The 26,628-nt window shown below is 34.9% G+C and overlaps 1 protein-coding gene across 1 annotated transcript in view; it reads right to left on the reverse strand.

The window, feature by feature from the left end:
- The window catches only part of TBC1D22A (TBC1 domain family member 22A), a 167,017-nt gene that overhangs the window by 25,358 nt on the left and 115,031 nt on the right, over positions 1–26,628 (reverse strand). Inside the window, 1 exon segment of the mRNA XM_084306248.1 lies at positions 12,994–13,089. Coding sequence (XP_084162374.1) covers positions 12,994–13,089 — 96 coding nt within the window.

Raw genomic sequence — 26,628 nt, forward strand, 5'->3', positions numbered from 1 at the left:
AAGGGTTGGAAATAAAAAATAGTTTCCCACCAACTTGACTTGATTAAGCTATTGATTTATGAGTTCTAGTACAGTATTACATTTTCCTAATTTTGGATTAATGGTGCTGTTTGCACACCAGAAGCATAAATAATGTGTTTTTCTGAACACTACAGATTTGCTAAAGCATTTCTCTATGTTCTGTAGAGAAACACAACGAAACTGTGAATCCTCTATATCTTGGAAATAACATCATTAGATTTGTATTTAAACCTACCCACACTCTGTGCAATATGCTGATAACATGGAGAAACTGATGGTATATATGGCAACCATCAGTCGTAGCAGTAAGTATACAGTTCTGTTTTTTAAGAAAAAAAATAATAAAACGTAACCCACTTTCAAACAGCACTCTAAAATTATTTTATGAGCTGAAATAGTTAAATGACAATAAGTTACTTCCAATGCTTATTACACTTGTAAAATAATACAGAACCTTATAATACTTTTTGTAATCACTTGTGTCTTATATTGAGAAGCATAATTCAGCAAAGATTAATATAAAATATAAGGAACAACACAAAACATACAGTGTTTCTCACTATTAAATACTGATCAACTAACTGGAGAAATCACTTTATTTGCTTTTCGTAAGTCCAGTGAGCATTACTTGTATGATTTCTGCTTTGTAGTTTACTCCAACAACAATACAACAGCACCCCAGCACCCTACAAAATCCTGCAGCAGTTAACCATTAAAACCTTTCTAGAAAGAATTTCAGAATATACAGCCTTGGAAAGAGGGAAAGAAAAAAAAATAGAAAAAAAAAAGTCCAAGTACTGCTCTTCACTTCAGGCAACTGTTGTTACGAATCATTAAATAGCTTATGCCTGAACACTTTAGGAACTCATCAGAATATATGGACCCAAAAACCACAGTCTCTGAAATACTGTTCCTAAAGAAACCTCCTTTAAAGCAACAGTGATTAGACTCCATTCAGTCCAGGTCAGTCTCATTTACTCCATAAATTGCATTTTTCTTGCTGGGCCTATTTATTGTCTCATTTCATTCTGCAAGGACTACCTTGGACAAGAACCATCAAGTAAGGGACATAAAATCACATTAAACATTTTTCTGCAATTAAAATAACAGCATTAATGAAAATAAATAGAGAAAAAAAACACTTAATCTGGTACAAATTTCATTAAGCAATTTCCATTAAAAAATTGAGAATGAATTCCTGGGGCAAATAGGAAAACCTGACCAATAGCACTGCAAGGTTAATGGGATCAATCTAATCACATAAAACTACAAAAGTTTCAGGGAAAATAATTAAATAAAGATTTTGGTATGCTGCTGAACTTTGCAGATATGTAACACTAGGTAGTCAACTTTACAACTTTAAAGTGTTAGGATGCTACCATTTTTACAGCACCCAATTTGAGAAAGAATTTTATTGGCATGATTCCAAATTCAGTCTCCATAGTCTTCACTTTTTTTTTTTTTTTTTTTTTTAAATCTACCCTTCCTTAAGAAACTCTGATCCTATACAGACTAGTCAGGGACAAAGCAGTATGATGGCAAACTGGCAGTATTTTTTTTTAATTTTATTTATTTTTATTTATTTTTTATCTTTGCTCATTAGTCACTACAGAAAATGAATAGTAATATGAATAGTAATAGTTCAAAATAAATAATAAAAATGTATTACATCTGCAATTGTTAAGAGTATATAGAATGAATAGTATGATTTTATGGAATAAATGTAAATAAAATAAAAATGCACTCAAAATAAAATCTCTAGAGTTTATTCAGATAATACTAACTACTAAATAGAAGCTAACAATAACATGTCCAGGAATAGAAATTAGGCATCTTATTTTTTGTGCATTTGAAATAATTTTCCTCTTACTACCATATGGATCTGTCTTCCACCAAAAACATGTATTAGAAGTTATAATACTAAAATCCATAAATCCAAAAACAAACAACAACAACAAAAAAATAGAGCTAGAGCTGGAAAAGAATTCTGTTTTTACTGGGCTTGAGCACAACATGTATTATACACTTATGATTTCAAGGAGACTAACATAATAAAGATTTTCCCAAGCTTTCCCGTCCTTTCTTCAGAGGAACCTCCAGTGTTCACCCCACAAATGTTCCCAACACAATGCTCCAAGGTTTTCACTTTGTTGCGCACAACGGGCTTGGGACTCCGCCATAGCTGAGTGCCTTCTGCCCCTGAAGAGTGAATGCATACTGAAAGCATTTCGTTCCCTTCAAAATCTTTTCGTTCCCTTCAAAACCTTCAGAATTTAAAGGCATCATCCTTCAAGCAATACAAATTGCACAAACACTGTGCTCCACAGCTTTTCTCCACACAACAGCAAGTTTTACAAGTGGAATTACTACCTCCTTCTCTCTATTCAGCAGTCCTCACTGGATTTGCTCCCGAGTGCTTAAGGGCTTCCCTCCCTCCTCCTTCACTGACCTCCTGACAGCAGGAATTAAAACTCTGGCTTCTGGTAGTGCCATAATCTTTTATAATTAATAGAGCGAAATAAATATTTGCAGAGCGTAGGGTGTGATCACAAGTGGCTGTTCACCCATGTCCTTCCACTGACTGGAAATGTAATTTAAACTTACTTTATTTCTAATTTAGACCTGGCTCATAGGACTGGCTTTATTTCATTAAACCTTAAGCCTAACTACATAATGTAACCAATTTCCAATCTAACAGATCCCTCTAACATAATAGTATCTACATGTAATACATGTACTGAACTATGAACCTGGCTAACATTTTTCTTTTCTGTTACTTAGAAGATTAATATTTGAAAAACATGGAAGACAAATATTAGCTAATGTAGCATAGAATTGAATTAGCAAATACAAGCGGCTGCTAATTTTGTCACATACTTGCTTTGCTCTTTTTTGAGGAACGCTGCAAAACCTCAGAGGTACAGCTCAGTCCTACTAATACATGGCATTACAACCTCAGCTGTCAATTACACTAAAGCTGTTATCAAAGATTTTGTTCTGCACGAAGGAAGGGGTAGAAGTTAATGAATTGTTCTGTGTTGCACATGAAATCCAGGCATGAAAGTGCACTTTCAGTGCTCAAACTTTTTAATTTGATCATTCATCTGCAGTACCAGCATAATCCCTGACTATCTCAAAAGCAAACTATTCAAGTAGTAACTTACTTTGAACTAACTGAAGAAAAACACTTTCCAAATGCAATTTTTCAAGTGGCGCGCACACTTACATGGAGAAAAAAAACAGACCAAGTATTCAGGATTATAAATGACTATACCTTCTTAGATTTTTCTTCATAGCATAAAATATATAGAAGCATTATACACTCACACATGTACAAATGATTTACTTTCCTGTACATTCAGCAAATTTTCACAACTTATTGCATTCCATGTTAATCATTCTGGGAAAACTGTTATTTCTGTATCATCTCAGAGGCATTAGCATGTTATACACCATTTTAAACAACCTATTAGTAATAAAAAAAATGGTCTAATACAGCTAATTAAGAAAAATAATGGTGTCAAAATATGTCTAAATTGCTCTGATGAGTGACATAAGATTTCTTAAGATCCTCACTTTTCACACGTACTCCCAAACTATTTGCAAGAAGAGGTAGCTGGATGTCACTGGAAAACAGTTCTCTATATTCTTCTTACCTCTTACACATTTACTGTAGAAGCAGCCCCTGCAGCTTTTACAGCAGTGCACCTTGTTCCCTTTTAGATGTTCTCAAGTAATGTGCCAGGGAAGAAGACACTTGTTACTTGTTCCTGCACCTTGATTTTCAGATTTGTCAAACTCCTGAGTAATAACTGACTTGTTAAAAGCTATATGCCTTGAAAATATGCTTAAAACAGTTTAGGGTAAAAATGAGAACAAAGTTACTAAATTAAAGCACTCAAAGACTACTTATAAAAGATGACAAAAATTAAGAAAAGTGTATGTATTCTACTTCTGTCAATATAAAAACCTGAAGCCCCTAATCCTGCTTCTCATCAGGGTTCCACCTTTCTATTTCTCATGCTGCATTCCCAAGAAGCCCTACTGATGCAGTATGTCAGTTTTGCAGAACTAATCTCCTTCTACAGTGATTCTGAAAACTTTCTGTTTCAGCAATCCTACTTCATTATAAACGAAAAAAAAAAATTAAACACTCTAGAGTGGAAGATGGGTCTGTTAAAAACTAGACAGATCTCCTAAGGCAAGCCATGGCAGCAGTAGGCAGTTAAATCTGCTTCCCAAGGACTTCCTCTATTTTTGCTCAATTGCTTTGGAGAGATCAAGGCTGAGTTTCCACTGACCCCTGTGATTTATCTGTTATTATTAAACTAGTTCATAGCACAGAGTAACTTCCCAGTTTCAGCAGCAAAAATATATATTTAAGCTACCAGCAGTTCAATATAATTGCACTATAACTTGTAATTTTACTATTTACAACCTCTGAAAAAAAAGAAATTAAACAGTAACCATGACTTCTGGGAAGGCTACTAGATGGAGAAAAGGCAACAGAAACAGATGTGCAGATTTCATATTCAGATACAGAATATAAAACAATTGGAGATTACTGGAGATAAGTTACGTATCAGTTCTAAAAAGTCAGATGACTAACACATTATTACCATGAACTCTTGGCTCGAGAGTTCAAAGTGTTCAATTCAAGCAGAAGAAAGAACAAGAGATGAATTCAAGTGTAAAAATACACATTGCTATCTGAATGAAATATAAATCAGAAGTGATTTTTTTTTTTTGCAGATTTGTATTGTCAGCTTTGCATATACAGTCCAGCTTTTCAGGACAAACTACACATATAATAGGAAAAATATGCCTACAGCCTCATCAAAAGAAGAAAGGTCACAGAAAGCCACACTGAAGCCTCAGAGATAAGAAAGGGTAGTGATAGGAATTTTATTTCCCTTTTTCATGCTTCTTAAACCATTTTTAGTGTACTATATAAACTGGTCAAATTTCCAGCTACTTCCTAGACAAAGGACAAGTCCTCCTCCTGGTACAATACAAGTACCGCTAGTTTCCTGAAGGTAAAAGAAGGATTATATAGTCTATCCCTTATATTTAAAATCAATATTAAATTTTGCAATCATAATTTATATGAGACTGAAGTTGTATTTCTAAGGCTGTAAGATAAAATGTCTCCTCCATTTGCTTTAAAATATGCTTGAGTGTGGAGATTAAGTCAAGATATTGATGACAATCAAAAGATACACAAGCTTTTAAGTAAGTTGACTTCTTAACACAGCCACTAAAATGGGGCTGTGATGGCTGAAGTCGGGACCAAAAGGCGCCTGGTGTTTGGTCCCCTTACAAAACTGCATTTAGATACAATTTTTACCACACTCCTAGCTGATTAAGCTCTTTGCATACACAGTAATAAATAATGTCAGTAATTAATTATTGCAAGTTGGCTGCTCTGAATGTAAATGATGTAACACTGCTAACTCCCAGCCATCTCCCACTAATACTCAACTCCAGGTTGCTAGCTACAGCATTCCACATCTAAAACTGCAGCGCTTCCAGCTTCTTAAGTCAGCTTCTTAAGTCTAACCTTAAATCAGGCTCCTTAAGATTAGAAGTATTTCCATGCTCACAGTCTTTACCTCTTCCCAGCTTTTGAGACATTCACAGAAAAGGCCCAGTTAGAAGAGGGGGAGCTAAGGAGCACAGGATCCAGGACTACAAAACCATCTTATCTTGTAGCTTACAAAGAAGAGGGGTAAACTCTCCTCTGTTACAAAAACAACTCTGTTCAGTATGCAGGGCTGCTCTAAAAGCATTAACACAAAGACAGATCCCATCAGATCTTAGTTTACCATAACGATTTCTGCTCAGCATTTCACTCCATCTAAGTTTGACTCAAACCCAGTGGGGCGCCGAACCACTGGCACCGAACCATTAAGGCATTTGTCCTAATGTTTGTCTTTGTGATACTGCAAAACCTGGGAGGAAGTATTCAGGGTGTGCAGTCTCTGGTTCTTGGAGGTTTTCAGGACCCAACTGCATAAAGCCTGGACTAAACTCACAGCTGATGCTGCTTTGAGCTGCAAGTTGAGTGCAACTTAACACCTCCTGAGATCCTTTCCATACTGAAGCATCTCATGGTTTTATGAACTTTTCTGAACAAAAAGAGCTCTTACAGAATAACTATAAAAGTATACACATTAATTACGGTGAAAAATGATTAAAATGGTTTCCTTCTGTCAAGTCGCTGTAAGGTAAAAGTTGTATCAAGGCTGTAAAGACAAAGCTGTAAAGCTTCTGAAAGAAAAGTCTGTCTTCAAAGTAGGAGACAGGTAGAAGGGTAAGGAGCTGCTGGATGGAGGGAATCAAACATGGAATAGCACATACTTGTTTATGAACGAACAGTAGCCAGAAAAGGTTCAGCTAAAATATCCCTAAGATAAAGGTGAGCTTATCAAGCTAGAAGAGTTATTACCAACAAGCTCAAACAAAAGGTGGGATCTGTGGGCTTCGTTACTCTACTGTGTGCTATATACCTCTATATTTGCTATTATCCAAGTGTATTCCAGCCACTGATAACTGTTCTTGTTGTGATTACATGAAAAACAAAAATCAGAATACTCACTATGGAGACATTAACTTTTCAGCAGCACAGACTATTTGCAATTAACAATTTTTGTTACCAACCATATTTCATTTATCTCTGATCTTTTCTTCAATATCCATTATGTATTGGTCAATTTTTATGATACTCAGAAGAAACTTTTTTTTTTTTTTTTTTAATTGAGAAACATTCTACTGCAGTAGCAAATTTCTACCATTGTACACACAAAAAGCTAGCTTTACAGTACTTTTATTAGCTATGGCTCATATCATGTGAAGTGGGAAGACCTCTATTTCTATAAAGGATAATTCAGAGAAAGTAACTGTTAAAAAACGTGTATCATAATATAGAACAAGATCAAAAAAGACCAGAGAAAACCATAATACAGTAGTTGAGCAGGAATAGATGGTGTAAAATCATGGTTCTGGTATCTTACATGTTTCTATAGAATAATAATAATAATATAATAACCAGGAAATATATTCATATTAAACTTTCTAAAATAAAACCTGTTACTCATGCAGGCAGCAATATAAAATTGCACAAATTATCCCTCATAAAGGACCATGAAATAAAACTACTTGGTCATTTGACATTAGAGAACACATGAAGAAAAAAAAAACATCCTAACACTAGGCAGATATTATTCAAAGACTGCAATTTGCCTTCCAGGCATCTTGTTATTCAGTCTCTTCTGTAACTAACTTCTAATCTCATTTTAAGGTGCACAGTTACATTCTGTAACTCGTGCAGCTGTAGCAAATACACACCTCTGACAAGTGTGCAGAATCAGATTTGTGTTTCTTTCTAATTTTCTTTTTCAAGGGATTTTAGCTCACATGTAAGAATCTCCTGTATTAGAAATGTTAGTTCGCATAAAAAGTGCAATAAAAAATATACCCTGAATAAATTTAGCAGTCCAAATGCTGAGAGATGAAAGCTACAGACTCCTTTGTGATTTTATATAAAATCTGCAATATGGTAAAGAAAAAAACTGGCAGGCATGTCGAAGAACAAAATAAGGAGACAACAGACTCATCACCTATATGTTCTCAGAAAACGTTTGTAAGAAAGGAACATATTCTCAATAGCTCAAAATTTTTAAACAGTCTTGATTATTTCAGCTTTATTTTGAATATTAATACAAAATAAAATACAGGTGTCAATTCCTCTGCAAGAAATACATTTTGTTTTGTTTTGTTTGTTTGTTTTTGTTGTTGTTTGTTTTTTTTCTTTAATTTTAAAATTAAGACTGAAGTAATACAAGCTAGTAACTTTCAGCTGTCAAGGGTCTGCTCGTTCTGAAAACAGCATTCACAGAATCACAGCATGGTTTGGGTTGGAAGGGACCTGAAAGGTGACCCAGTTCCAACCCCCCTACCATGGGCAGGGACACCTCCCACCAGACCAGGTTGCCCAAAGCCCCATCCAGCCTGGCCTTGAAATGGGGCATCCACAGCTTCTCTGGGCAACCTGGTTCAGTGCCTCAACACCCTTTGAAATCGAATTTCTTCCTAAAGTGTTATTTGTCTATTCCAGGGAATAACACAATGCTTTGGGAATTTGGGAATCTGCTAGGCAGAAAACTGACTACAGGCATGACCAATTGCCTTCACACTCCAAAAATGCTGACAACTGTAAGACAAAAAACAGTAAAAGAGCAAGCTCATGTGCTAAACATGACTTCAAATATTAGTATTCTTACCACAAACGGGAAGACATTAACTTGGGCTTCTCTGTGTGAGAAGGGGAAAAACACTCAACAGTGAGCCGAGATTGAAAAAGAGTGGTAGGCAGAAGTGAACATCCTCACCCTGTGCTGATTCTAATTAAAAGCCCATTGAACAGAGAATGAAAGATTAAACAAACTGAAGAGGCTGAGAGGACTTCCTGCATCAGTAAGCTGAAGACAGCCTGTATGTCTTTCATTCAAACGCAGGCACCGTGAAATACTTCACTAATCTCTGACATGGGCACCCATTTAAAAACATACGCAAAAACTGAGATTAAATTGCAGAATAAATCTGATCACAACTTTGGAAAGCATAAACTTTTTCATAAGTAATAATAATAATTAACTGGTTTTCCTTAAAATCTTATTGATCATATGAGGTAGGAAGATCATCTTTCATCATTTCAACTAACATTAGCTTGTAATACTTCACTACAAGGCAACATTTGAAAAACATCAAGCATTTTTCAGCATTTTACTGAAACAGACAATTGTGCACACATTCATTTTGCTCACAAGGTCAATGAGACTGCTCACTACCATTTACTCAGATTCAAGAGTCGTTATTTTAAAGATTATATAAATCAGAAGGAAGAACGGTCACTACCCCAAAGATTTCATTACTCAAGAATGTATCAAGAGACAGGAAATTCATAGAAAAAAAGCAACAAAAAAACTAGTGAATGTGACTGTAAGTGCTATTAACAGCCTTATAGCCTACCTGGCAAATCTGTTCTGGGCATCACAGAAAAACAGAACTTACGTAAGGATTTTGAGAAAAGTAACAAGATCTGCATTAAGTGCTCCATTTAGGTAATGTGGTTAACATGGGAGACAGCACAAATACCTTCATGAGAACTCAGGAGCACGTGATGAGGCAGCTGTCATCACTGGCTGATAAAGTGGCAGTCGGCATCTCAGTACAGACCATGAGATGACATGAAAGGTGTTAGTATTAGTCCATTAACGGCCTCGAAATAGAAAGCCCCTAGTTTTCCTTGGTGCCATAAAGGAAAGGAAGTTAAAGAAGGTGAACAGCAAGGAAAAATGATGGACTGAAAAATGATCTTTACAGCTTCTTTGCAGTCCGCATGAATATAAATGAAGCCAAAATGCATTTGTCAAAGCCAAAGAAAAGGACATTGTAGTAATAAAGATGTGGGTTAATGACAGCATGGGTGAAAATGCCTGCTAGATAGAAAAGCCCTTATCTTAGCATCATGAAGAAAAAAAAAATCTGCAAGACAGATCGCTTCCAACAACATGCTGAACACATTTTTATAGATCAGCAGTGTCAACAAAACGACAGCTTACTTAAACTGATAATTTGAACTAAATCTCTAATATCCAACAGTTAGGTCAGTATCAGTCCAACATTACTATTAGCTTATATTAAGTTTCATAACTGATCCTGGTCCCAAGCGTTCTGCTTTCTTACAAATCCTTCAAATATCCTGTATGCAACATTAATAGAAAATATGGATGTTGAACTTAATGTTTTAATTCTATATATGCTCAAAATCATGCTTGAATAATTTATCACTTAACAATATTAACCATTCACATTTCTCCCATGAATTAGGGAGAATTTTGGAATTACATTTGTAGTTAGGAAAATGAATAACAGGAAGTCATACTCTAAAATATGCTGAGCAATAGAAAGGCTCACTCTTGTAGGCTGTGTTGTAAATTGTTCTACATTTACAGAAAAAGTATCACATTTTCCTCACCTGTCTGTTTCTAAAAGATATGTTAACCCACAAATCTCACATTTCAAATTAGTTCTACTTTGATATTTTATACTAAACCAGCTAGACAGAAGTGAGAACAGTAACTTGCTCTCATAATAACTTTAATAGATTAAAATGAACACAACTTCTATCATGACCTACTTGATTATGGTCTTGCATTATTCTGTTCTTTCAAACACGAAAAATATGAGACTAGCATCTACACACATTTATATGCTTCTGTTATAAATTTATACATACATTATTTCTATACACTTTTATTTATATATAAACCCTATATACGTATATATATGCATAATCATTTGAATATTTGGAGTCCTGAACCTCAACATTTATTTCTTCCTCTATCTACTTCCTTCAAAAAAAACTTACTTCCTTTGTTATAATAATGATTTGTTGCACAGATGTAAACCAAGTACCAAGTAGAAGTTTTCAGTTTGTATCACTTCATGTTATTAGTCCAGTCAGCCTAACTCCTTTCATTGCTAAATTTCATTCTCTACTACATAACAATAACAAGCAAACAAACAAACAAACAAACAAATAGGATATTCAAATGTTGTCTGTAATAAGGAACTATTATCATGCACAGCTGAACATTTATTATATAAGTATTAATTAATTGGTTTCTATGAGGAAGAATCAACATCGCATGCTGATTGCTTAGTTTGCAGCAAGACAGACTTAAAAGAATGGAAATGAGTATCTTAAGAGCAATTATTATTTTCTGTGCTCATTCTGCCTGTAACGTTACTGATAATGTATTTCATCAAATAATAAGAAATAGTACTGCATAATCAAGTCATTTAAAATGGGTCTTTGATCAAAGACCTGCTCATTGTCTCATCCGGCATATTGACATATCCGGTTTTCTGGGGAAATTATTCTGACTTAAAATTCCTGTGCATTTTTTTCTGTCTAGGGAAAGAGGTCAAATACGTATGTAAAAGCAAAGCGTGAGTTTTCACAGCTAGCACTAAAGAAACAGGCCCTCTGCCTGACAATTAGTAGAGCCTTGCCTCAATTACGTCATATGCAGAAAAACAAATACGACACACGCTATGTACAAGAGAAATGACTGGATGCACATGCTGATGATTCACAATTTACAGACCACAAAATTTCAGCGCAAAACGTGCTATAATTAGGACTTCTCAGTGATGTGATTTCAATGCAATGACAATAGTCCAACAGCAAATACCAAACTTTCCAATTTGCCAGCATAGTTTAAACCCCCTACTATTACTTGAGCTAGATGTTTGTAGAATAGGCAGTGGTTTACAATACAGCTATTGCTAACGAAGTGGAAGAACAGTGGATTTATTCTTGCCTGGGGGGAGAGAAGTATCATTTGGAGAACTGATAGCAATTTAGTTTAAACATTTTAAAAGTTGATGCTACACAATAAAGAAGATGAAGCTTTTTAGTGATAATATAGAACAGTGATAAAGCTACCACTGGCCTATAGATCCTCAAAATTGCTAATTGCTTTTCTATGTGGTAAGCAACCTAAGGCAGTCTGATAAATGTGTTCCACTGTCTTCCTAATTTATGAACTTCATAATCAAGTTTACATAGCCTATAAAGAAATTAAACCATGAAGACATACCTGTAATTATTACATAAATAAAAATAAAATAAATAAAAAACTCTGAACATACATAAGGAGAAAAATCTTCACAGTACTTTACCTTGGGATCATTATGCACTTTAAACTTAGTTGTAACTTATTTGGTAGGGAGGAGAAAAATGTTATGAACTTTGATGCAGAAAATCAATGGAGAACAAATTAATAAGAAGTATTAGCAGTGAACAATTATAGTTGAGCGGTATGGCTACCAACACTGAAGTTAGTTTTGACAAAATACCATAAATTGAGAAAATCTGACAGCACTAGTAGGTAGTATAAATTAAAGTAATTATGTTGTGCCCTTAGGGTTTTATTTATTGCAAAGATAGGCAATGACAGTTAAAATGGTCTGAATAAATCGTTTTACGAAGAAAGATAAAATAGATTGAAATGATACACAGATTCACACAATGGTTCATTTGTACAGGGCAAGAGAGTTCAGTCAGCTGTAGAGAAAATAAGCTGGTAACAGACCATTTCCCTGGGGCAGGAAATGGTGCAGGCTTTGCAGCATGGTTTGTTTACAGCCAGCCTGTAAACAGGCCTTTAATGCCTCTTAGGCATTGCATGTGCATCAGAGAGTAAAACTTAATATAAAAAAATTCTATGAAAGGGAACTGTCACCAGTTCACAAAACTAACTGAACTTCTATGTGGATACACAAATTATTTGCCTATTTACACTATTCAAATCTGATTCCAAACAACTACCAGACATGCTCTCAGCTGGACAAATGTAAGGCTTTGAAATATAAGACCTGAAATAAATATAACTACAGCCCTTTTATTTATGCCTGAAAAACAGACTCCTTATCTTAAAAGGCTGCTTGCCTAGATTTTTTTGAAAAAAGGAACATAAACTTGTTAGAGTAATTCTGGAATGTTATAGAGATGAGAGCTCTTAAATACATAACTACAGTAATGTATTTAAGGTTTTAAAAAAATCTAGTTAGCTTTTCAGAAATTTTCTTTTTGAAATACCCACGCTTTACTTATCACAGCATCTCCAGAAATCATTTCTTCTACGTCTCAGTTTAAATAGCATTTTTATTTTTATTTTTTCTAGAATGAACAAGGAATAAGCATCTACTGTTTACAGCCCACCACTTCAGGTTTAAGTTTTGGAAGAACTCTAACAGTCAGACACCATCAGTCTTGTTGCAACTGCTACTGCTTTGTTGTAAATTCATCCCCATGTAATGTTAGGAACCTGAATTTCATAAATTCTGACCTGTGCTTAAAAAATATCCCCAGATTTTTGTATTACAGAACTCTTCACTTACCTGAAAGTCTTTCTCTTCCAGGATCTCTTTCCTCCACCTGACAAGAAAGGCAGCACAGACATACAAGTGGAAGTGAGAAAAACCCTCTGGTTCAGACTGCAAAAAATAAAAACATTAAAAAAACGTTATCTCAATACACAAATGATGCTTTTGATTAAGATATAACCTTAGTGTATTTTTATGATGTTCACGACTATCAAAACTAGTGTTACAAAATTGTCAGCTAAATCTCTTTTCATAACACAAACACGTTTGTATTTCATCTGTGACAAACCTAGGTGTATCTGTATGTAGGTATTTTCTGTAACTGGAATTAAGGAGAGGTATGAATCTACTTCTAATACTTACATCCTTTCTTTACAGATGTGTTTATCCCATTTCTGATGTTATCCAGTAGCTTAGATCTGTCCTGAAATACCGTACTATCCATTTTGTGGCATGAATATATGCTTCATCTCCATTATTAGGAGCATGATACCTCCATTTGAAATTAAGTTTTCCTATTATAAATTCTACTGTAGTGAACTACTAGAGCATTTTAAAATTATGGTCTATAGTTTTTTAAAACTAAAGCTTGGCCTGTATTTGACTGAATTAAATGTTTTCACTAAAGAAAAAAAAAATCCTTGTAACACAAAATTTTAACAACTCTTATTTCTATTCTGATCTGCAGCTTTCTGTTCTAGTTCAAGTCAGCAGATACAGTCACTTTATAGCCAGCCCTTTCTTCTCCCTGAAATTAAGATCTCTTAAATATAACAGAGAGAAAGAGTACCAGAGAAAGAGTTCAGGTAAATTTATGGTGCTACTTTAAAAAAAATCACTGAGCAAGTTTTCTTGTACTACCACATTTAACTTACACTTTATATTCATTTCCACTAAGAACTGAAAAAAAGACTTATTTATTTATGTTTAATTATCAATGTGATGATTGGGAACTAATGCTATGTAAAGTCTCATTAAAATAGCATTTAAAAATAGTTATTATGAAATTAAGCTCAGATTCTGACAAATATAGGGCTATTTAAACAGTGATATCTAAATATTTTAAAGATTTATTCTTAGATCTTATAAAATTATAGCATTTTTTATATATTCTCTACTGGTCATTTCAGAATTGCAATTTACTTTTTAGAAAAATACAGTGTTCTGCTCAAGTAAAGTAAGTGAACTGAAACAACTTATGCAAAACAGAACACGGTAATATAAAATTTATTTCCATTTAACCTAGAAGCACACAATACTTAAAATATTCCACATAATATTTGTAACAGTACAATGAAGTAATCTTAACGCAAAGAAAAATATTCTTCTCCTTTTCCTTCTCCACCCGACAGGCAGAAGTGCAGTTATTTTAGTGTCCTACAGAGGGTAGTACACTAAACATCATGTTAGCAGCTACAGAAACTAAATCGTCCTGTCCAAATTGGTAAGAGTTAAGAAAAGGAATAACGCCAATTATTTTCAGGGCAGTTTTAAGTTTAAAAGTGCAGTTTGAACTCAAAATATTTCATTTTGGAACCCGAAAAGGAAGAACATTCCTGTGATACCTTTCCTATTCTAGGAAAAAGATATGCTTGAATAACACAATAAATTCGCACAATGTAAAATCCCAGGACACACAAAGCATATGGTAATTTTGACTAGAACTCTCCAGGGTTTATCTTAATCTGCAAATTCAAAGTACAGTCCAATTTACCATATTAAAACTAGAGTTTTAGAGAATCATGTACTCACTACCATCCTTCTGAAAAGCCTACATACATCTTTTAATTTAGAGTTGTCATTTCCCTTGGGATGGAAAGTTAACATATGTAAAAGAATAAATTGTATCTCAAAAAGACATACTTGAAAGAAAAGTGGTGCTACCACTTATAGTATCGGATATTATTATGGCAATATTTAAATATTTAAACACAACTCTAAAAATGCAGAAAACCAATTCAAAGAAAACAACCCTCCTCCTATTTTATTCTGTAAATAAATTTAAAGACCATGCTGTGTTGTTTTTTTTTAAATCGGTCTTTGACAATAACCTTTTATAACCTAAATAACGATCCATTATAAAGTTTCTCCTTGAAAGAACAGCTACCTGAAGAGCATGGCACCAGCCTAATCATTTGTCATCAAACACGAAAGGAGGGAAGAAGGAAAATCACAGTGATGGTATGGAGGCAAATAAAGGTAGACTGAGACTGCTGGACAGATACAGAAAAATACAGAATACTGCTGAGGAAGAAAGAGGAAGACCATTTTTGCAGATGAAGAGGAGACGGAATAGACTGTAGGCAGGAAAAATTCATTTAAAGTATTCATTATCCTGATATTTTATGTATTGCATTATTTGTTAACCTAGCAGAAGGAAATAAAGGTTTGTATTTCCTCAATCACATCACATGAGCAAAAAAATGAGGGAACTGGAAGGAAGCTGCTTTGGTATTATTTGGCACACTTCGTCTGCTTTCTGCTCCCCACTCTTCCAACAGTGTATGGGTTCTTGAAACACGTAGGGAAGAAGGGAGGATTACAGAAATCTACCTGGAGATTAAAATGATACTTTCAAAGTAAGTTTACAGTAGCTGTTGACAAAATTGTTAATCTTGCTTTCCTGCTATACAGACTCACAAAAAATAAATTGCATAGGTAGCCAAATTAGATCATCATAGTATACTTTTTCTGACAGCCTCGGATTCTGATTCTGAGACCAAAAATTCAGCCTACTGTAACATAACAAAGAGAATTCTTCCAGAGAAAGTCAAGATAAGTGGCTTTAAAAAATTAACAGCAAACAACCCAAAAACTGCAGTAATGAAAATTGAAAGTGTTTCTGAGGCACTGCAGAAAACATACCTGGAATTATATAAAAACTTGTACTTTTTCTTGAAATTTTTCTCTTCAACCTTTTTTTCCCCCAATACAATTTTCTTCAGCACTTTTAAATGAAACCAAATAGGTTCAAATATGCAATTCATTAGAGAAAAAATGCATATCTCCCTATAGATTTAAAAACTCATCATGTTTCAGAGATAAGTCTCAGCAACGAAGTATCCAATGGATAGTTTTAGACAGTTTTGGAAATTGAGTAAAACAGCTAATGCATAATTGCCTTTTCTAACACCTGCTACCTATTATACTTTTCCATTTGTAGCTTTTGAAGTTGCAAACAGTTTGATCTCTAAATGTACATAAATGCAGACTACATGCTAGAAGCTATTTAAAATCAAATGTAAACAATGACCTTGATTTAAATATTTTAGCAAAAGATCTCAAGACAGATGTACAGCCCTCCAAAAGACTTATTTTGAATGTATCACAGACAACTCAGGGCACATTATCTAAGCACCATCTGTCATTATCGATAAAGATCAGTTAGATTGTTAACATCACGAATATCTCATTGCCCTGCAAACGCTGGATCTCCTCTACAGCTGAAATGAGAGGCATTCTCCATACTGCACTCCCCAAATTTCCTTATTTAGACAATCAGTGAAAGAATGCAAATTTTTTTGGATGACTAGATTGATTACTGTCTGGCCAACAAATAGTCTATCTTGTCTTCCATACCCTGGACACTTCAATGTTTAGGAAGAGTGTGTACATTTGTTAAGAATAAATATAATACATAATTATTTTTTGTAAGTACCTGGAATGATTAAAGCTAGGAAACCGTGCCTGACCAAAGTATTAAAATGCCACATTTAACTCTCACACAATGGTTCAGAGTTAAGAACTTGCAAGCATTTTATGATTACAGATGACTACAGAAACTTTACACAACACAAAGGATTTACTATGAGTTACAAAGAGCAGACAGCGTAGATGTCAAGAGGCTAAAATCATTTTTTCCCAAAATATCCAATATTTTCTTTAGATTTAAGGTAGAAAAAGAGAAAAGTCAGCGCAGGATCATCATGGAAAGTGGTATGTGTTGGCTGCTCCTCCAAGATACACCTCTTCCATCATTGCCTGAGAGCTCCAGTTTCCTAGGCACAGACTCAATGTACTGTCAAAACTGAGACTCCAGTCCGAGAAGCAACACAGCACCAGCACACCACAGAGAGGTCCACCTAGGTGACTATCTTGCCACCAGGAATGACCAACAGCTGATGGCTAGGAAACAGTGTAAGAGCACAAGCACATAGCAAATCCTTCCCAGAATACTCTTCCATCTGTTAATGATTTCATGCTCAGAGATGTCCTTACACAAGTGGTAGAATATTTGCGTTTAATAGCTGTTAATGGATTTGTCATCACTTATCTGTCCAGCACTTTTTGTAACTGAACATAATCATACAACTGCATAACGATGTCTTGTTCTTCTTTCCCAATAATTTAAAGCTCGCTCGCTCTTTCTTTCTTTCTTTTCCTTTCTTTCTTTCTTTCTTTCTTTCTTTCTTAATTTCTTCCTTTCTTAATTTCTTTCTTTTTTCACTACTGTTGAGCAGTTTATATTTGTTCACATGGAATTTGTCGTGCTATGTATTGCCTGGCTGTTTTTAAAAACATGAAGTCCTACAACTCCTTGTTACCAACTCTTATTACTCTGAATATCTCAGTGTTGTCAGCAAACTGTCATCTCACTCCTGTATCCCCTTTTCAACCACTTCAATAGAGAAAGCTAAAGTCTCATCAAAAACTGTAAAATATTACATATGATTTTCCTTAATTTTGAGACTGCCCACTTACTCCTACCATGTTTTCTAGATTTCAGCTATTACCCAGACAAGGAAATTCCCTTTAATTCCACAGTATAAAACTACCTATTAAGAAGATTTATTTTTATTGAGTTAGCACATTTTCGATTGTCTTCTAATACTGCTTTTATCCCACCCTACTCCCGAAGGGATGAATCTAAGAGAAACAAGTGGCCCACAGCCCTTGTCTGAAATTAATCTGATCCAACAATAAACACAGAAACAAAGTTGGAGATATATCTTTTAAAAACAAAACACAACTCTACTTACAGGTAGGAACTAAAAGCAGCTGTTTATAATTCAAGCACACATCAGTTAATAGGAAAATTTATGGGTCTGTTTTATCTTTCCATTAACATCAAATCCGATCTAAACAAAATTCACAGCACTTTAAAATCTGTAATGGAAACTAACATTTTCAGGTCAAGACAGCAAGCCAGCAAAAATACAATGCAAAAGTTATTACCTCAACCCTTACTCCTCCCGGTAAGACCCTTGCAGAACAACTGTTTTGGTGTGTTTTTTTTTTTTTTTTGGAATTCTTGCAAGAACTGTGTTCACATTTCCTATTTCTGCTAGGAATGTTCAAAAAAATTATCTCACACTTATATTAGATTTGGCAGATGTATGTTGAATGCTAGACCAGTTTTCATAAAAATTTAGTAGCTGGCCTCTCTGATCTAGTTAACAGCTTGGCAATGGTTCCCAAAAGAAAACTTATGCTGTTAAATCCCAGTCACAAGGAACATATACCACTGCTGGACTCTTTTTAGATCAATATTTTGCCTAGAAAGAATGTTCCATATAGCATGCAAAATTTATGGTAAGACTATTAATCAATATCAAATACAAATGGGTGCTATTGATAACTATTTACTTGATTTATTCAGTCTCTCATTAACTATTATTTTAAGAAGCATCTTTAATATAACTTTCCACAGTAGCTTGTACTTTGAGAACAGAGGTTAAATCTTCACTTGCTCATACATTCAGTTCAAATAGAATAAAAAATAAGTAACCTCAAGTGTGTATTTGACTTTTTGTCCTAGCTTTTCCAGAATTAAACTGTGGGAGGAAAAAATAAAATAAAAATCAGTGTTCCACATTTGGTTCATTTAAAGAATTCATCGTGAATGGCCAGGATGTCAAGTGGATTCTCACTCACAGAGGTACCTTCACATCCAATACTGAAACGTGTCTTTCTTTTACAGTTATTTTTCTTCTCGTGGGTGGCAGTTTATTAGCTTCACATACAGGAAAAGTGCTAGATCTTAGCAAAGGAATGGAGCTTTTTGTACAACTCTCTTATACTTCTTTCTTGCAAAATTTACAAAAGAAGAGGGAACAAGGCAGTTTTCTCGGAAAATGCCTTTGATATAAAGGTAACGCTGAACTCTATACAAGGAGAACAATTACATTTTGGAACTCTTATTTCCCGTGCTTCTTTGAAAAGAACCTACATATGCACAGAAGGAAGAATTATACACAGTTACCTGCAAGAAAGCATGTTGATTTCTTTTCTGTAATTTGCCATGTTAATAAGCCCTTTCTCAGCTTCTGCGAAGAATGACCATTAGTTGTTCTTTGTACTTATTGCAAAAAATATTACATATACCTGGCTGCTTTGAATTTTAACAAAGCATAAGGCAAGAAGCTTCCATTTTAACTGTTAGCAAGGGGTAGGAAGAACAGAGAACATGGCAATGTGATCATAAGTTCTGCCGTGATAGTCAATCATTGCAATTTTAACGAACAACTAGCAATATAATGGTGATATATCAAACCCCAAGCTACTATTTTTAATTTTGAGTCCTCTAGTAGGAAAAAAATAGTAATATATTTTCTGAAAGTTGTTTTTTTTTTTTTCTTCCATGCAAATATTTAAGATCAAAACCTCCTAATTTGTTTGGAGATGAGAAGAGCACAACCAGCAGCAAGAACTAATGGATCTACTCTACGATGGTGTCAGTGCATTAACAAATACCAACCACATAACATTACAAGCCCTCATCAACAACACCGGATAATTTACAGTGTTTGGGTTTTAGAAAGTGGTTGATTACTTACAGCTATATGTTATTTTGTTCACTCAAGTTAACGTATTAAAGAACAGTATTAAAGTATTTTGGTTAGGGCCATTAATATGGTACCTAATTATTTTACCAAGTCACGGCATCGTGTAATTTCTAAAGCACAGAATCCCTACATAATTAACACTGAGCATCACTGTGCCCTTTATTCCAGAAAAATCTATCTCGGTAGCTATTTCCCAGGAATTTCATTTTGCATCCTTGATTTACTCAGATGCCCCCCACCATAACACCATAACTTAAAATCAAAGAGCTTCTCTCAATGTGTGAGAGAAGTCATGGAAGCAAGGACTGAGGATAAAAGCAAAAGTAAGAGATTAGTAGCCCCCCAGCATAGATGAACTTAAAGAAAAGCTTTTTTTTTTTTTTTTTAAATGGGTTTTAAGACAGATTTGAGTGAAAATTTACACACAAAATATATTCAATGGCATGCGCATTTATGATACTAAAACCTTAAGTCTTATATTATAAGCTAGGCTTAAAGCTGGCCTTCAAGTATTCAGACATAATTGTCCAGCTGGAAAGAAATTTGTTTTGAAGTTTCCTGCTAATTAAAACCACATTCATTATATCTGAAATCATTAACTTAATTTGATATGAAATATTCAAATTCTCTCTCAAGTTGTGACTTGACACCAATTAGATGGCCAAAAATGCGATGGAAAAAAAAAACACAAAAGCTGTGTCACACTGGAACCAAAGTTGCTTTTATTCACAGAATTCTCCTTAAAGATACGCTTCACCTTAACAAAGCACATGCTAAATCCCAATCATTAGTAAAACCATGCTGCAACCGAGTTAATTCTGAAGAACTTTGCTTTAACGAAACTATTTTTACATAAATGTTAACCTGCTTTAAGCAGACTACTAATTTGAAGTCACCATTTCCAGCAACTTGCCCATCTGTGAGGAGAACATCAGAAGATGCTGTGAATCACCACCAGATCACACCAACTCCATAACTTGCTTTTACAAGGCAAACAAGAACACATAAAGCAGTGTGACTAATATTTACTAAATTAATTCCCCATTTCACCTTTTCAATTTCTAAACTATTTACCTCATGCATCATTTTAATTATTTTTGCAGTTCATTCCCAGAGAACCTTGATGCTGGGAAATTAATTAATGGATACAATAGAGAAACTGTCAGCATTGCTTAAAAACAGTTTCAGCATTGGCCTCATTTACATGTATCCTTTCATTCTAAACAAAAGGGCTGCTGAATTTTTTCTATTAAATTGTTGGTTCATTAAGAAGAGCACAATGATATCCTTTTCTTCATATATTCACTGGTTATCACATTTTGCTGAAATACGTAATCCATGATCAAGACAACCACAAGAGCTTTTAGCCCCAGGATTTCAAATATATTGAAAGTTGTATAATAGTTGTATAATTGTTTGATTAACTGGCTTTAACATTATCATATTATTAGTTTTAATAAAAGTTATTATATTAATTATTCAAAACAGACCTATAAAAAGTAAGAAGTGTTAGGTTACTGCTTCACAAATTGAAAAGATCTTTTGAATAACTGTGCAAATGCATATCCCATTTACACCAAAAGACTAAAACAAAATGAACAACATCTAAATAACAGTATTAAAAGCCAATAGTTGCTCATTCCAAATTCTCAGAAAACAAAATATGCTTGCTGGCACACCGCTAAAAGGCAATCCAAAAACATCCTCTCGTTGGTTTTAGGCTACACGTCAGTTCCAGATCTGGAGGCTTACACATTCACCTCTGCACAAATGTTGGTATTTTGATTGCAATCAACACCGACATGAATGATTCGGGTCATTTGAGAAGGCTGCCCACAGAGGCTGTGGGGTCTCCTCCTTGGAGACCTTCAGAAGCCACCTGGACGTGGTCCTGGGCAGCCTGCTCTGGGTGTCCCTGCTTGGGCAGGGGCTGGAGCAGCTGGCTCCAGGGGGCCCTGCCAGCCTCAGCCATGATGCTGGGAAAAGTCTATTCAGTAACCCAATAAACATATTACTGAATTTTTGTCCAGTGAACAGAAACTCTACAATCCTCAAATTCCCACATCTGTAAAATCAAGGTATGGTCACATCAAAGGAATATGTAAAATCCTTTTGTGACGATTTTTTATTAGATTCTGAATGTGAAATATAATTTTTATCAACACTTCTTGTTTAGTCTGAAAAGAAACAGAACTCTAATGTTTTTCGTCGTAACAACTAAATTTTCTAGAGTAGTATTCCAACAACTTTGTCTTTCTTCTAAGGAACACACCATAAGAACAGAGGACTAGCAAATACATGTAATGCATTTAGACAGGTTTTCTGATAGGTGGTCTTGTTGACTAAGAAGATACATGGACAAGATGTACCGAAGTACCAAAAAGGTATCCAGGAGCTATTACCATCCTTTCCTGTTTTCTAAGCTACCAGAGCTTTCCAAGCTTAGTCATGACACAGAGTCAAGAATACCACCCAGGTTTCCAGCACAACCATTAGGAAGATACTCAAGATACTACACTAGCTTTTTTTATAACCTTCTCTCACCATTAAACCACATTACAGTCCATAAACTAGCAGCAAAATCCTTAATTTCTTATCACCAATACTCTAGAAACTAGGAAATGTTGGAGCCAGTATACTCCTCTATTTGCTGGCCTGCAAAAATCTGAACACTTATTTGTGAAAATACTGCATCCTTGCAGAGCGCCACTACTTGAATCAGCCTCTGCTTGGGGATGGCAATTTGCCTGGATGTTCAATCTCATCTCACGATGATGATCTAATTGCACCAAGCTTTTCATGACCACATGACTGCTTAACAACATTCCTTGGCCTGGGAGCTTTATGCTTCTTTCAGCTGCTATTAAAGCTAACATCCTAATAGTGCCACAAAAACTGAAGTGGGCAGCTGCTGAATGCAGCAGCATCTTCCCCGTCGCTGATTAAACAGAAGCACAACATCTGAAAACATTAGTCAGCTGCTCGTCAGCTCTGTCCAGACACCAGCTCTATAGCTGTGATTGCGCAAAGTTATATAAAAGGGATGATGTCAAAAGCAACTGAAAAGCCAGCACCATTGCTCATTCCAAGTACCTGAACATTGTCGCTTGCACAATATCACAGGCGGAAATGTTAATAATGCATGTATTTTAATTAAATTCATTAGATACTTAATAGCTATTGCCAGGAGCTTGATCTTGTCTGAATGAATAAGCTGCTTCTTACCTAAACAGTTAATACAAAAGACTCACCAAGACGATACAATAAAAAAACCTCTTCAGACCATTCCTACTCCCATTCATCAACTGGTTTGTACAGAAGTAGAGTAACAGTGATGACAGGATACAGCTTTGCTGAATTCTGATCAGAGTGAGAAATCCACTGCACATAATTGACTGGAGCACAATTCTATTAGCTCCAACACAAACATTTCTTCTCAATAACATTATTGTCCTGAAAATACTGTGATGTCTCAATGGAAGCAATAACTTCCTTAATACACACATTTCTCTCGCAACATTGAACCAAGGGCAGCTCTTATCTTCTCAAAATGCTGAAAATCAAACCATGCTGGACAGCAGAATAATTAAGTCAAAGTCTACACTAATGATCAGTCTTCACATTGTACGACTGATTAAAGACAGCAGCATGAAACAAAAGACTCATATGAGAATGGCAGCACGCTTGCAGAGAAGTTGCAGTTTGTTTTATCAAGGTTGTCTAGAGGGTAACGCTGATGCTACAGCCCCCATCTCTGAGAACCACAAACTCTGACTTGGCCCAGAAGAGTCCTGTGCATCTATGGTACAGCAACACTTAGATTTTTTTCCAGCTCAGATGTACCATACTCACTGATGCTTTTGTAAGTATAGAGACTGCAACTGCATTGTTGAAGGAAAAGCTTCTACAAGAACATACTATAGTAGCATAAATGAAGAAAAAGTGATGGAAAAGTGAGGCAAATTTTAAGATATTACCAGTTGCATACAACTTTTTTTTTTTTTCCTGGACATCCCTACTTCATTGTAGATAGATACATCAGAGCCGTGTAGCTTGGAAAGCCCTCACTCTACAACAGCTTCTTCCAGACTGACAGCCTGAAGTGACCAGTCATCTGTTTTTCACATGTGACACAACACAACTGGAGCTTGAAGTTTAAGCTATTCAAATCACTTACTGCAGTCAAACACATGCCTTGCCTTTTCTTTCCACCAGCTGTTGTGAGCATCTCCCTACTAACCCACATCGGCATTAAAAGGGCCTGGTGTGAAATTCCAGCATCTTGAGACACTTCCAACAGGTGACAAAACAAACGACAGTGTCCTGCTTATTACCTCCACAGCTTTAAGCAGCTCAAAACAGGAATCACAGAATCATTTAGCTTGGAGAAGACCTCTAACATCATCACGTCCAACCACTAAGATAGCTTTGATCCAAAGAAAAGCTGTTCTTTGAGCACAGCACACAGAATATTCAGCAGAAAATTAACTTAAAAGAGTAACACCAGTCCTACTGAAACATCCTGAGCACTGTATCCTGCATTAGATTCCTAAACATTGCTCAAAAATTTCAGAAACATCTTAAAACTGATTTCATTTAAACTTTCAAGTTATAAATAATACTTGCAATGGTTTGAAAAAAAAATCAGCAAAAGGAAAAAAATGCATTTCCATTTAATTTTCTTCTCTTCAACTCTCTTTTATGAAGTTGTGACAAGCACTAGTTGGACAACCATGAAAAAAAAATCACATTGTTAGGCTTCAGGATGAATTTTATTAACAAAATGAAAGGAACAAATATTTACCAAAATAACAATTCAGCCTCTAGGAAATTACCATAGAAACCAAACCAAATATTGTCTACCCAAGATGTGAACTAAAATAATAGATATTAATAGATGTATATCAAAAAATAACTTGACTTCATCTGTCCTATATAATAATATTCAGCTTCCTAATATTTTTCAAATTAAACTGATTTTCTCTGCATGATTTTGTTTATACCAATGAAGACTGGTCTGAATAGCATTATATTTTGTTTGAAAAAAACAAACTACTCTGAACTTTTAGGCTGTAAAATTTGACTACAATTTAATACTCAGATGCTGAAAAGCAGGATGTCAAGCTATATGTTCAAAGATCAACTGAAGTAAAATCTAATGTTTTATTAGCTCAGACATCATCCAAATACAGATTCCTTTGGTACCTAGCAACAACATTTTAAACACAGCTTACTCACCGAACCATGGAGTTGGTTGGGTTGGAAGGGACCTTAAAGATGACCCAGTTCCAATCCCCTGCCATGGGCAGGGACACCTCCCACCAGACCAGGTTGCCCAAAGCCCTGTCATCCAGTTACTTGGAGTATGTTGCTTTTCCTTGACTTCCAACCCCCCTAAGCTGTTATCCAAAAGGTAAAGGATGTAGAAAAATTGAACAAAACATAACATATATTTAGTGTAGGTATTCTGTGCCTTTAAAAAAAATTGCAAGCAGAGATTTTATGATGGCCTGTATTGATCACCTAATATCATTTTGGAAAACAGTTTTCCATCCAAGTCATTATTCAGGCTAGTGTTGAAAACTTACCACTATAAAACCTCTGCTAGCATGGAATGGCTCTGAGGAAAGCCAAAGCTATACTGACACAGTTTGTAGCTCATTCCAGTCGAAGTGGAGACAGAGCAGTGCTGTTAATTGGAAGCACTGTGCTCCAACCAACCTGTGTGCTGCTCCAAAAGGAGCTGTGAACAAAGACATCAGCTCACCTGACGTCCTGCTTCAGATTTACACACTCAAGAGACTCCCAGAGCCACGTCCAGACTGTGTGTCCAGATGCAGGGATAAGGTTCAGGGATAGAAAAGAGTGGTGTTAAATAATTAACTGATTCTAGGAGTTTTACAACTCTCAAAACAAGCTATGTGCTACTGAAGATAAATCCTGGACACTTTTCAAAAATCCATATTTGCCCACAAAACTTTCAGACAGCAGGGACTCTAGCAAGAACATTTCTACAGCTGCTGATTTTTCATGTTAACTCAATAGTAGTAAACAAACGAGAATAAAAGAAATGAAAAATGAAATGTCAAAAAAATAAAAATATACTGCAATCGTACATTTAGTCTACACTTAAATATTTAACTAAGGTTATACAACATCATGCAACAAAAATGTATTTCAAATTGTATTTTTATAGGAATCCCCCAAAATTTAATAATGAAATTAAAAATAAAAAAGAAAGAAAGAAAGAAAACACAGACGTTAGCTTATTTAAAAATAAAGCAACCACTATAATCAACTACACAAAAGTGAGATATTTTCCAGAAATATTTTTCCTGAAATATTAGACTGAAGCTAAAACATACTTAAGAAACAACTTTCCTCTATCTGCAATCTAAGCTTTAAAAAAAGCATCATTAATGAAAGTTGTTTATAGCTTTCAGAAAGGACAGATTGATTTGTTTTCCCACTACCACACAGCTTTTCTGCAGGTTTGATAAATTACTACAAAGAAAGAAAGAATCTAGTTAGAAAGAAGAAAAAAACTGTTCATTCGCAAAGAGGAAGACCACTAGAATTTAAAGCCTCAACTATGAAAATGCTACTGTGAAAAGGTATTTGGAAACAACTTGTAATTTTTTTTTAACCTATATAAGAATTTATTAAAGGATATTCAGAAGATGCATTTTCTATTGGCCTGACCTGTATTTTGTATTTTACACACAACTTTCAAGAAATCTGTTCTCAGTTTATAGAAAGAAAAGAAAATAGTAGACTGCTGAGGTTATCTGACCATTTTTATCCATAACTTTTTGCAAAAGAGAAAAAATAATTGAATTGACAGTACTTAAACAAAGAAGCAAAA

The sequence above is a fragment of the Netta rufina genome (genome assembly GCF_964035555.1).
Source record: "Netta rufina genome assembly, chromosome: 1".
Lineage (NCBI taxonomy): Eukaryota > Metazoa > Chordata > Aves > Anseriformes > Anatidae > Netta > Netta rufina.